This window comes from Aspergillus puulaauensis, chromosome 4 (assembly GCF_016861865.1).
Source record: "Aspergillus puulaauensis MK2 DNA, chromosome 4, nearly complete sequence".
NCBI classification, from domain to species: Eukaryota; Fungi; Ascomycota; class Eurotiomycetes; order Eurotiales; family Aspergillaceae; genus Aspergillus; species Aspergillus puulaauensis.
In genome coordinates, this window is record NC_054860.1 from 2584326 (window position 1) to 2597331 (window position 13006).

Consider the following 13006-nt stretch of genomic DNA (forward strand, 5'->3'; position numbering starts at 1 on the left):
GGCGTCGAGAAGAGGTCTGAGGACCAACAGAGTGAGACGGAAGGAAGCTTGGGAGGATTGTTTGTTTGTTGGGAGTAGGATGGTAGAGCAAAAGGAATAAAAGGAAGAGAAAAGATGCTGTCTGTGAGTGCTGAGCGTTGGGGGTGGAGTGATCGGGAAGGATCAAAGGATTGGCGATTGGGTCCAAGATATAGTTTTAGGACTCCTTTGAAGATGATCGCATGGAATGACAACCGGATGCTTGCCAGGTACAAAAAAGTAAGGAAATTATAGTAGCAAGCTGCAGCCAGTCTAACCTGTGGAGACGGGATGAGATGAGGGAGGGTGAGCCAGGGTCAGGCAGGTGGGCTGTGTGAAGCCGGACTGGCGAAGATCAGATACAGCTTAGGCAAAGGTGAGGTCAGACACTGCTGGGCCTGGATAGGAATGGGTCGAAAAAAGAAACGAGAAATCCTGAAACGGCGGAATGGTGGCAGTACGCAGTCTGTATCCCGGAAGAGTCGAGAGTGTTGTATACACAGCACAGACGGGCCTAATAGTACACAGCGCAAGGGGCAGGGAAACAGAGTCAGAGCCAGCAAGCACAGGCAAACATGCGAAAGGAAGATGGAGGACGAGAAGCGAGCAGTCCAGTTCGCTATTAGATATAATAATAAAATAAGATTGTCATGAAGAAAGCGTTTAGGAGCACCAAGGAGCTGGTGGTCTATCAGTCTGCAGAGTGATCGTCAGAGGGAGCCTGGGCTTCGCCGCTACAGCCACCAAGCACTACGGGACGGCGTCGGGAAAATCAATGTAAATTTACAAAAATAAATGGAGAAAATCAGAAAACGAAAATGATTTTCCCATTTCCAGTTTCCAGAGATTAAGGAAGCTTCAGAGTCAGAGCATGAGCCAGCCAATCCGCCTTCTGGGCCGGTGCGGCTGAGGCGCAATCAAAGACGGGGAAGGTAAAAAAGCGCAGGCGCTGTATGGAGAATTATTTTTAATTACTTTCCACGCTACTGGCGTTCTCGACAGGGGTCTGGCTTCAACGGCTGTCTGTTGGCTTTTCCGCCCTGCTAATTTGTCACTAGGCGGGCAAGCAGACGTGCAGGAGGGTTGGCTGTTGGTCCCAGTGTTGGGTCCTGCGCGTAAGAACTAGCCGTTTTCGGCGGCCCGCTGTTGGCCGTCTGAGGCTATTCCCATGCGCTGGGCTGGCTCCCCCGCCAGCCTGCCTCATGGCGAAACCATGGGTTGCACAACCACGAGGTCCTTTGCCCGCTGACATGAGGCCGCAAATTCCAAATTCAAACTTGCCGCCAACCGGAACCCCGACCCAGATGCAAGGGGGCAACGTGCGGGCTGGCATGGGGGAGCGACAATTCCAATTACTCCTCGCGAACCCTGGTTGCCCACGAGCTGGGACTGACAAACTGTTGGTTTCCTGGCCCTGCTGATTGGTTCGTACTGGCACTGGAGCACTGAGTCGTAAACTTTTAGTCTGAACTGCTAGCCACGATTAGTCTGGTGGATCCAACTAAGACTGTGGAGAGTGGGCACAGGACTCGAGAAATTGACGCCTGACTTGGTGTTGCCGTCACGCCGGGGAGAAAACCAGGACGACATTAAGCTTGCCCACTACGGACGTTCCTGCCCGCATGCCAGACAAACACAACACTGCCATCAGCGGTGGGCGATGAGGCCTAAGAATAACACCTGCAATCCGATCTTTGCTGCATGAAGAGTCAAAAGCCCGTGGGAGTTATTTTTATCGCTATCAGATCGCGGCGACTTTCCCCGACAACAGAACCTGAACCAGCATGTCATTGTTGACCGTCTGAAATCCGAATCCGATGTCCGGATGGTGATGGTAATTGACGCTGGACTCTGGAACTGGGGCCCTCTGCGGCCTCTGGCCCTCTGGGAGACTCGCCGGCGGGTCAGCCTCGTCTTGGCAGGCAGACTCGAGATCGGCCACTGTTCCGATCATCCAACACTCTGACCCAGACTTCACTGAGACATCCCAAGTCCAACTCCTCCAACTCCAAGTCCGTTTCCAAACTCCGATCAAGAGGGACTAGCACCGGTGTCCAACGCGAGATAAGCACTCTACATCCTTCCTCCCTTTCCTGCAGTCCGTAACTTTTGAGTTGAAGCGTAAATACAAATCTTGAGACTCCTCGTACCCTTTGACGCCGAAACCTTGTTTAAATGAACCAAACCCTCTGTCCTCTGTTAAATTGCTAAACTCTCGGTTGGTCGCTCCGACGTTCTCTCTCAGTCCCAGGGCCTCGAGGTGTGATCGAGTTCCACAGCGGTGGTGACAGCCCTGTGGGTCAATTGACGCCTCAGGCTGCAACCGCAAGGCTCACTCGACTCGAGTCACGCCAACTCACGGGTGGCAGCGAGTCACAACTCTCTCATCCTCAACGAAGGAACAATGACCCTGTCTTGATCTCATCAGCGTTTCATCTTTCGAGCTCTCTTCCTTCCCCCTGCATGACCGTCATTCCATCGCCCTTCCATCTGTGTTCCAAGTTTGATCATCTTTCCTCTTCCCCTCGCTTGCGTCGAGCTGTTAGTGGTCATTGGTCTCCTGCGAAGCGAGAAAGAAGAAACTAACCATCTGCGTTCTAACCTCTGGGTCTTAGCGACCAAGGCACCAAACTTGCCCTAACTAGCTGGTTTGACTAAGGATCCTCTCTTCCACTGCTCAACCCCTTTCTGGGGAAACTTTTCCGGAAGCTAGTCGATACCCACCGTTAAGGCCGATCCATACCACGCCGGCTTCTCCGCTAACCACGTCTCCAAAGTCCAAGTGCCCTGTGCCCGTCCCGGCGGCGCCCACTCTGTCCAGACTCGAGAAGTCGAGATGACTTGTCGACTTCAAGACTCGACCAGGGCGCCCGGCGGATCCCGAACCTCCTCTCAACTGATATTGAGAACTTAATCTTCCATCTGCAGATCATTCCTGTTTCATGCGCTGCCACTACAGTAACCGGTATCCAGTTACTCTGTTCTCCTCCCCTCTTTCACAGCCATGAGCCGATGTTACAATCCTATTACAAAACGGGTGGTTCAATGCGTCATTAAACGTTGGTATGCAAATCGCCTGGTCTTCGACCCTGAACCTTCGAGATTCCCACTCCTGGGGCTTCAAGTTCTCAGGCTTTCCAGCTTTCACACGCCGATCAATTCTAAGTCGGTCAGCCGTATTTTTTTTAAATACCAAGAACCTTTGTCAAGGCACTTGCGATGGCAAGTTGGCAACCTGCAGACATCCACGATGTATTAGCTTCGTAACCATCACGTGGAAAGAGTCTTCGCCGGAGAGGAGTCGATAGAACCTCAGTCTACATCCGCTGCCTCTGTCGAACAGGATTTATCCTATTCATTTGTACTCCCTTGCTCTACGGATAACGTGACAACAAAAGGTCTACAGTCGTGCGTCCCCGGGAGGGACCGCAGAAGCAGTGGCGGAAAGGCATTCATCCCCCTGAGTGTCTCTCACGAGTGCGGAGTACGCCGTACACAGCCGTACTCCAATAATAATGATTCAGTCATGTCATGCCACAAAAGCGTCCTCCTGCAATAACTAAAACCGTTCCTGCCATGGCTAAGCCGAGAATTACTTTGTTTCGTGCCGAGTGACCGAGTCGTCATCATCATCCTTCATCAACACGGCAGAAGTGAGGGAGCGGACCGTGCGGAGTAACAATAAGAACCTTTCTTATGATCACCCCCTTCACAACGTGGCCGTGTGACACTTCAAATCTCTCCTATCCCGTCTGCATGAGAAATGAACAATGGGGAATCGCCTGTCAGCCTTTCACTAGTTGTCAGAAGTAAACCTATCCTCACTGCTCAGAGACCTTGTCAGGCACGCACTAGCTATTCTGAGCCTAATGCATATTCAACAATTGGATTCGATTACAATTGGTCCGTTCATCAACAAACCAGAGATCATCCTTTCCATTCCTTGGCCAACGCGGTGCTTTGTCGGAAATCGGGGTTTGGCTTACATCGTTCGTTCTGCAGTCCAAAACTCAAGCAGTCAAGCTGCAGAAAACAGGACTGCAGAGTTATTCTTATCCTCTCACTCGGGCGTGCTGCGCTAAACGCATTGAAACCCAGGCCGTAACCGTCTTCTGGCATTCCTGATTGATCACCCTCGATCTGGTGGTGAAGCAGCCTGGTCTTACCCTCTAGCGTGCCAGACCCCTGGTTGGGATCCATGATTTAACAGCAATCTCAAAATTCCGGAGGATCTTTCCGAATTTCAAACGCTCCGGGCGACTGGATACTAGTCTCTAGGACAAACGAACGGCAACCTCAAAACAATAACCCTCCGTCCTAAGGCATAATGCTAATAATCATTATGGATTGGAACCATAATCTGAAACTGGATAGATCCAGAACAATGCGATGGAGCATGAAGCACTTCTTAATGCTAACGCGAACAATCCGATTTGATAGCTGCCATATTACGTTGGTCGATCAGTGGGAGGAGGATTGGTATGATCCACGCTCGAAATTCCTGCTGAAACCAACCAGTAAGAGGCACTTCGGGAACAACATCAGCCCAAAGTCACTGTTGAGTGTTGATGAACAGTTTTTACAATTCTTTTTCCTACTGGTAGAATCTCTCACGGCTACGCTGTGATAATAATAGATGGGTCCTCTGTCTCATGGCAGCTGCGCTCGCAGCATTCCAGGGTCGCAAAACCTGAAACACCCCTGGGTTCAAGAGTCCTGCTGCGCCCTGCAGTCAAGCTTCTCCAACGAAACTCGAATCTGCCTTGCCCCAGGCTCCCCCAAGCTTCAGGGCTGTGTTGCTTATGTAACGCCAATCATCGCGTGCTTGACTCGCTCACTCGACCAGTCGACGGATCGCTTTGCTTATGCCAATCCTTCAGCTGCAGGACGTTCACGCTTCATCGGCAATTTCACCCCTTGATTGGTGGGCATACGGTGTAGAAAATAATCCGTTCAATCATATTATCTTCAGATAATAATCGCGTCCTTCAGGTGTCTTTCTCGTTGGTGCGTCTGGTCGTCTGGCAGACTAACTACGTACTACTTGGGCACAGCTTCCCATCAGTCTCAGGAAATCTTGGAGTTTCTCGAGCACCTAATGACTTCCCAGTTCCCAAACCCCACCGACGGGACGCCAACAATAATAAGAGATGGGAACCTCAAGTCGGACGAACAAGCAGACCTCAGATTGGCTTGTCTTGCCCGCAGAACCACTCGGGTCTTTGCTGGACTGCGCTAACCACATACTACTCTGTAAATACTCCGTAAGCCATATCCACAATTACCCACAGGGAGCACCTGACAAGAAACGATTTGGATTTCTGGGTTGAGATCATCCAAAGCCCCTCTTAAGCTCGGGCCAGTGAGCTACTGATCCGGACTCCGGACTTCGTGTCCTTGTCCGTGTCTCACGGAGCCCGGAGCAGGGAGGAGACGTCAAGCAACAAACAGCTCGGAGCTCCGTTGTCGGTCAGAGATCTTCGTCTTGGGAATCTCTGTCGAGCCAAGTGGGACCCGTGCACGCCGGTCAATAAGGTTAGCTTGAACCATGCTTCGCTTGTCTGTCCTGGACTCTGGGATTTCAGTCAACTTCAGGCCTTGCCCCTCCGCTATTGACAGCGCCCGACAAATGAAGTGATCACCCTCACAGCCGAAGATGATCGCGGTCCCAGTTGCTATTTCTTCTCGCTTAGTCGCTTCGGCCTTCTAGTTTAACGGTTGCTGTTCGCGACCAAATAAGCTAGGCGGCATTTCCGTCTCCTTAACTCTTGACTCTTTTGAAAGCGGGATCATCTCTCCGGGATTTTCTGATCCAATTCTTATTCCAGTCATGTTGGGTCAACCCGTTGGATCCAAGTTCCAACCCGCAGATATGAATCCACCTCGACGGGGCAAAGCCACGAAAAATAGTTCTGATTTGGTACGATGCTCACGTCGGTTGACAGTTCCCTTTAATTGTGAGTCTTTTCGAGCTCCAGATCATTGCGGAGATCATACTCTAGAGCGTCACGTACGAAAACACATCGCGGATTTGCGGCCCTGTAATTCAACCCGACAAATCACCGTATTTACCGTTGCGTGATCATATCGTCTTCCTCAACTAAACGCATAAACTTCGGGGATTTTCTGCGTTCTTGACCTACCTCGCAGCTCATAGTTCTCGGAAGAGGTTACCCCTGAAGTTCGTGAGTTGTAGCTGTGTCGAGCTATACCAATACTCCGTAGTCATGCCTCGAGCAGAACCCTGCCGCTAGTTGAAGATCTGCGTATTCCTGGCACCCTGCACTTGGGTCAGCACTCAGCCGACCGTGCTACGTACTTTCACGGGTTGCGGTATTCTATCAGGCTCGGGTCCGAGCTCATCTTGAATATCGGACCAAGCAGATCCAAAGATACGGAACGCAGACTCACAGTGCATGCATGCCGCGTGGACTCTCTGTCGTTGCTCCATGAAAAATGGCGAAGTTTTGATCAGGTTACCACGCTCCTGGGTCTTGGCCAGCCCACGGTGGTATCTGCCGACGGATGCGTCGAAGGATTCCAATCCTAGTCAAATGATAGAGCACTCATCAATGCATGGTTCCTGCTCAGGAAATCCGTAGTTCTGCGAATCCCGCTCATCGCTCACCAATCTGAGGATGCATGAGTTAGCGGCAAGCATATTAACCCAGCACGTGTTGTTCACCAATCGTTCTGCACCCTCTTCAGACAGGGCACCCTGTTGGTACTTTGTTCAACTATATTGTCCCGGTAATAATATAATAACGCATCAGCTCGCTTGTGAATGGACAATACTCGTTAACTCGGCGCGCCGACCATGTCAGTCAAATGCACCGGGCTACAGATAACCTTTCGGCGTCTTTGGACCGGCGTCTTCAATCCATCCCCCACGAAATAATGGCGCTTGACTATCATTCCCCGTTCCTACTTGCTAGTCATTGATGAACACACCGGTTGGAGATGGTGGCAATTTTTGCTGCCTAGAGCCTAGACGGCCACGCTGTCGTCCAATGTGGCACGCAGTTAACCAGGTTACTCCATAGTAACATCCACTCGATCCTTCACAGTCTGATATGACGGTCATGGCTCAGTCTCAGGTTTTGTTGCAGAACCCTGGCCTGAGATGACCTGGATTACGTCCAATAAGCTTATGGGGTTGGCCAACACTCACCAACATAACCAACATTTCGCACTTGCCGTGACGTAGAGCTGTTGGATTTCTGCAGCGTGATGGCCCATCATCATCAATAATGAACCAACCTATGCCCTCCACTGCTGACAAACGCCTAGTCCTTCTTCATGAAATGTCACACCCTGCACAAGGGATCAATAGTCGGTAGGTCATGTTCCGTTGGTGTTGACGGGGGCACATGGCCAGACTTCAGAGTCCAGAGTCGTCAGCGGGAAACAAATACGGAGTTTAGTCTAAACTCCAGCAATAATAATACAAGGCAAATTAACCCCTCCAAAGTCCAAATGCCATCAATATGAAGTCAGCGGCGCGCTGAAGATCAGCATCTAAGTGCATTTCAGTCTTCACTGCAAGAACAATCAGGTCATCTCGACCGGACTTCGGATCCGAGAGAAGCGCACGTTGCTGCTGTATATTGCAGGGCTCACTTGGCATGTTGGCTCGCGCTCTATCTCGCACTCCATAGACTACGTGGAGAACATGTCCATTGTCTGCATGGCTGCATCCTTCGCATCCTGAAATCACCCCCCCTGAGTCCTGATGATCCTCGACTCCAACCCAATAGTCAATGTGGCTTACTATCATTGCCGTTGAGCCCGTTCACAATAGTTACCACCGCAAAATGAACCCCTATCTTCTACTTCTATAATGCATAAACAAACAACGGCAATAACACCGGATGCCAAACACCTGTCTATCCCAATCAGGTATGACGGCTTACTCTTATTTCCCATAAAACCCCCCTCTTGCGGTCTAACTTGCTTTAGAAACTGCACAATATGAGCATACGTATGCAAGACGATTCCAACACCGGACCACCACGGGTCGAGAACGAGGCAGCTTCGCCGCAACCTGAATTCTGCAAATGTCATGTCCAACTCCGCGATGGACCGCCCTACGCGCCAGTAACTGTACGAGACGAGGCCCCATCACAAACAGCGCATCGAGGAGGAACATGTTGAGGTTTTCAAATTCCCGTCTCGCTTCTTTCAGGTCTTTACATAGATCCGAGCCTTACTACGCCAGGTCTACACTTGAATACTGGCGGTTGGGGAGACAAGAGACTGATGTACAGGTTACTCTGATAAAACTGCTGAGCCTGGAGTTACCAAGACCTTCTTCATATTCACCTCAATCTAGCCTCGACATTGTCATTGTACACCCATGCACTGATATACCCAAGACGGGATCACAAAGCCTTCGGAACCTGAACTGTCTGCTAATCGCAGCATCTACAACCACGCAGTGGACTTGCCCTACCGGCTCTAGCTCTGAAAGAAACGCGATATATACTCTCGGTATTCGTGACAAGATGTCCACAGCGAAAGGCGTCGTCGAACTCCCTGCTGCCTTTTACTTCGATCCAGAAGCAATTCCCTTCGGCCCAGGTGTCTACGGCTCCAGTTCCAACGAGTAGGTACAGGCTTCGAACTGGACGGAAAGCATTTTCGACTATACCAATCAGATCCCCTTGGCAGCATAGCTTGCGTTGATGAACTTTGAAGGATCGCAGCGCCACCGCACCGCTGTTAGCGAGGGATGCCGTCCATGCGTCAAGCTAGGGCCTGGAGGAGACATACTAGTATATGCAAATGCAGGGTACATGCAGATGCTGTCAATGCGTAGGTTTGTAGAGAACCCCGTAGTATGTAGTTGGGTACTTGTATATTAATGCACAATTGCAATATTCTCCCTGTGTCAAACGTTGTCTCTTTTCTGCACTATGGTAAAGTCAAGGCCGACTTTGGATTTATTGATATATGTTCCTGCTACGCATTATCTATTCAAATGGCATATTATTATTATTAAAACATAATTGCAAGTACTGTTACGTTGGCTGGTAGACAACGTTGATTTCGTTGGCGCAGGGTCATATTTATCTATATATATATATATAATTACCACCGACTCAACCAACCACTTGCTTCCCCTCGCTCCCGTCTTTTCATCCATACTTACTTGCCTGGGAGTAATGATATATCTTTAGCTTTATATAATCCATATTCCACCTAGAGTAATGAAGGCCGCGTGAGACAAGAATCCAAATATCTCATAAATAGTAACAACTCTTGCCAGCAATACAACTTAAGCCTACATACAAGTACAGTACTGAATATAGAAATTCCAGTAGGTTCTGTATTTATAATTCATGGGTAACAAAGAAACACTATTCTGTGCATTCAGTAAACCGTCCGCTGCTCTTGATATCCACACGAAGCAACCGAAGGGTGTTGTCGGACATGAACGGACAGACGGTTGCTTTTCAGTCAAACGGGTGTAACCGCATGAGGCGTAGAATAAGATGTTGTATGGCAATATAATTGTTGTCTGCCTCACTGGAGTTATGTATTTACATTCAATATGGTCGAATATGACATCGTCATCTGGTAAGCGGGTTGGTTGATATGTTGTATATCGCTCATTGTAAGATAGTAGTAGTCAACAAGAGAAGGAGGGAGGAGGTAAGTAAGTAATCGCGATAATACGCGGATTGACGGAGAAACAGGTACGTAAGCTGCAGGTATACTCAGTCTATGAGCCAGTATCATGTCTTGTTGTGGATGCCCAGTACCAAGAACTCGTTGAATTGTCACATTCTTCACCCACAGATTACGGCTGCTAAAAGATAGAGGTTTAACAGCACTGCATGTATATACGATAGGACTTCAAAGACCAAGGAACGAAGTGATATCATACAGTATGAAGCAATATGAGAACAAGTGGATGCTTCTCAGTTCAAAAAAGTACACGATAACAAAATAGACATGAAATATTTTGAAAAAAAAGAAAAGGCTCAACCTGTGCCCAAACGCCTCCCAAAAGTCAAAGATCCCTGATGCCGCGGCGTCACCACTATCCCAGTCCAAGATCCTTAGGTGCCGCTCTGCGTTGGACTCCGCCAGGAACCCTTTCACCAAAGACCGCAACTCGCTGATTAGCGGCTAATGGTCGCAAGTTTGGAACGAAATTAATATTTGACGAGCGAAGGCAGGTCGAGTTCGTGAAAGTAGAAAACCAGAGGCATAGGTCAATCGTCAAGAGTTCGCGAGGATAATCGAGGGTATACTGTTTAGATACAACGCTCCTAGTGTCGGTCGGGGTTTGTCACCTGCAAGATCCGACGAGAGAAGTCTCGGTCATCGTCGATACTGCCGTTGCTCTGGCGCCTCTGAGCCATGAAGTCACCGTCGAAACGAGAGTCGGCAGCGGAGTCTCGAGACACGGGCTTGCCGAATTGTTCGACGTTGCTCATTTCGCGCATTCGTTGGTCACCCGGGTGGCGGTTCTTGAAGCGCCAGAGGAAGAAACCGGCTCCAACAAGTGCGGCAAACCCAACTACACCAATGACAACGCCGGCAGCAATAGCAGCAGTGTTGGGCCCTCCCTTCTTATCGGAGCCATCGTCTGACGAGCCTGTGGCAGTTGCCATCTCGGCATTCCCACCACTGGGGGTAGACGCATCATCCGTATCCGTGGGAGACGAACCGTTGCTTGTTGACGAAGTGTTGTTGGAGGTGGATGACGAATCCGAATAGTACGCGACGTTCTCCTTATAATTGGTGAGGTAGATTGAATATGCGTCAGATCCACCGCCTGCAAGAGAAGAGAGAAATTAGTTGTCTAGGGATCCCCAAGTGGAAGAGAGTCTTACACTTGACCATGGGCCAGGCGGCACACGGCTTGTCGCATGAACTGTCCGACTCCTTGCTCGATTTGGCGGGGATCATATCACCACAGAGACAATGGTCCTTGTTATACAAGCCAAATACAGCCTTGCCCTCGCCGTAACAAAGGTTCATGCAGTATCCGTTACTTTGGTACTGATAGCTACCCTTGTCCTCAAGGGGTTTTGAGCTTGAGAAGCAGCCAATATATGTTTGCTCTGCGGCGGCGGCAACCGGTGAGCTTTCGGCGAGAAGGAGGACGGCAGTCGCGAAGACCGAAGAGAATGTGGAGGACTTCATCTTGTAGTGTGGGAAAACGAGTTGTTGGGTTGCTGGAAGGGGAGCGAGATACAACTGAGGTGGCAGTTGGCTTTCAAATTAGGTTGTCTAACGAAGGATAGGGGACGGCCGGCGCAACCCTTTCAATCGGCGAGGTAGTATTGTAGTAAGAAGGGAGATCAAGATAGCGAGAGAAGCGAGTTGGAAGTCTTTGTAGATTTGTCGTGCGACAGCGTTCCTGGAGAAGCGGTATCTAGCGGGACCGAGTGTTTCAAACGGCCCTTTCGTATGGAGCTCTCAACGGTCGCTGACAGTCGGCCACAACAAGGGGGGTGGCGTCGGGGTTGATGGAGGTTCTCGAGACGTATATCGATGGACTTGTGAGTCGAACAACAGTCGGTTTCGAAAAGCGTTCGAGAGCGACCGAAAGCAAAAGAGTCCCTGGCCAAAACAAATCAGGGGTCAATACGACCAAACGAGAGTCGGAAAAACAGTCAGCAGCCCAAGAGGTGCTGAAAACCAAACAAGAACGGATGAAATAAACGAGCGTGCCCTTCAGTCGATAGAACAACTGCAAGGAAGATAGAATTGATGGAAAGGGAGAGAAGAGAGTGACTGGAGGAGTGAATGAGTGAGTGATCGAGTGGTGGATGCAGCATGCACACTTGCAGTGGCCCCGTGAGTCCCTTGTCCCTGGCAAGCCGTACCGTACCGTACCGTACCGTACCGGTATCTATTGAACTCTACTGCGCTTTACTATGGGTTCCGGACGGCTGCGACGGGTCGTTACCTTGGGATGTGCAACTCTGGTAATTTTTGCGTCCCGCGACCAGTAGTTGCTGGCCCAATCAGCGACCGAGATATTTGGAGATCGCTTCGAATTTTCTCCTTTGGGCTACCTCGCCCGTCGCTCATCCTGATGGGGAATAGATCGCGAGTTCTGACGAATTTCGCTGTGGCCTTGGTTTGATGAAAGGAGGGGGACCATGTCTCGTCTTGACGACACTCCATTCCAGTGACGGAGTCTGTCCCTTGGCCGCTCTACCAGAAGCCCACAGAACGCTTGCTCTCATATTGACAACTTTACCGTGTCTCAGTTGCGGTTAGTCGAGATAAAAATCTTACAAAAGACATCTTACGCAGCCTCGAATACTAACCGGGGCAACCACTACGTCCATGTCTCAACCGCCCGTCTAGAGCGCGCCACTTATGCAAAGGACTGTGCTAGTCTGCAAGGACAACTGCAGGTGCAGCCCGACTTCAGGGCCAAATGTGCTGTTTGCCCTGTTGTCAGTTGAAGAATCAGCGCGTCGCCAGCTCAGCCCTTTTTGATCCTGATTCTTGAGGTGCACATGCAAGCCAATGACAAAGAGATGATGTGCATCTGACCCAGTCATCGCGCAGTCATCAACGCCGAGATTGGATGGAAACGCCATGGGTTTGACGTCGATCACTTTGGGTTGTTTGCCCCAGTTTCCTTGGCCCAATTCAGAGACGCAGGGATCCGCTGAAATGTTGATTGTTCGCCTCTCTATCATAAAGTCGTGAATGTGATGGAGTGCAACCTTATCCTTGAATCGACGTCATTTTTCAGACCCAGGAATGCGCAGACAAGATTCCATGGCTCTGCGTTGGCGAAGCGGCCGATCCCGACCTGCCGTCCCTCGGAACGCCAGGCACGGATAGAGTCACGTGTCGAGCAATGCAATCGCTGTGTTACCCCGGGCTCGGATCCCTTGATACCATTTCCTGACACCTGGGGGAGCATCGTCTCCATATGAAACACGTCAATTACGCCATTATTGACGGTGGTCTGAGTCTTTCCTTCAACGGCAGGGTTCAAGTTTCACTA

At 50.2% G+C, this 13006-nt stretch overlaps 2 protein-coding genes across 2 annotated transcripts; both read right to left on the minus strand.

Annotated features, from left to right (window-relative positions):
- Positions 1-10295: 10295 nt before the first annotated feature.
- Positions 10296-11175, minus strand: APUU_41035A (uncharacterized protein; the record flags this gene model as incomplete). The annotated part of the gene is made up of 2 exons (XM_041704173.1): positions 10296-10804; positions 10863-11175. The coding sequence occupies 2 exons, from the start codon at positions 11173-11175 to the stop codon at positions 10296-10298; spliced, it is 822 nt and encodes a 273-aa protein (XP_041556785.1).
- Positions 11176-12347: 1172 nt separating this feature from the next.
- On the minus strand, positions 12348-12692 carry APUU_41036A (uncharacterized protein; the record flags this gene model as incomplete). Its single annotated transcript, XM_041704175.1, has 1 exon — positions 12348-12692. The coding sequence occupies one exon, from the start codon at positions 12690-12692 to the stop codon at positions 12348-12350; it is 345 nt and encodes a 114-aa protein (XP_041556786.1).
- Between the last annotated feature and the right edge of the window lie 314 nt (positions 12693-13006).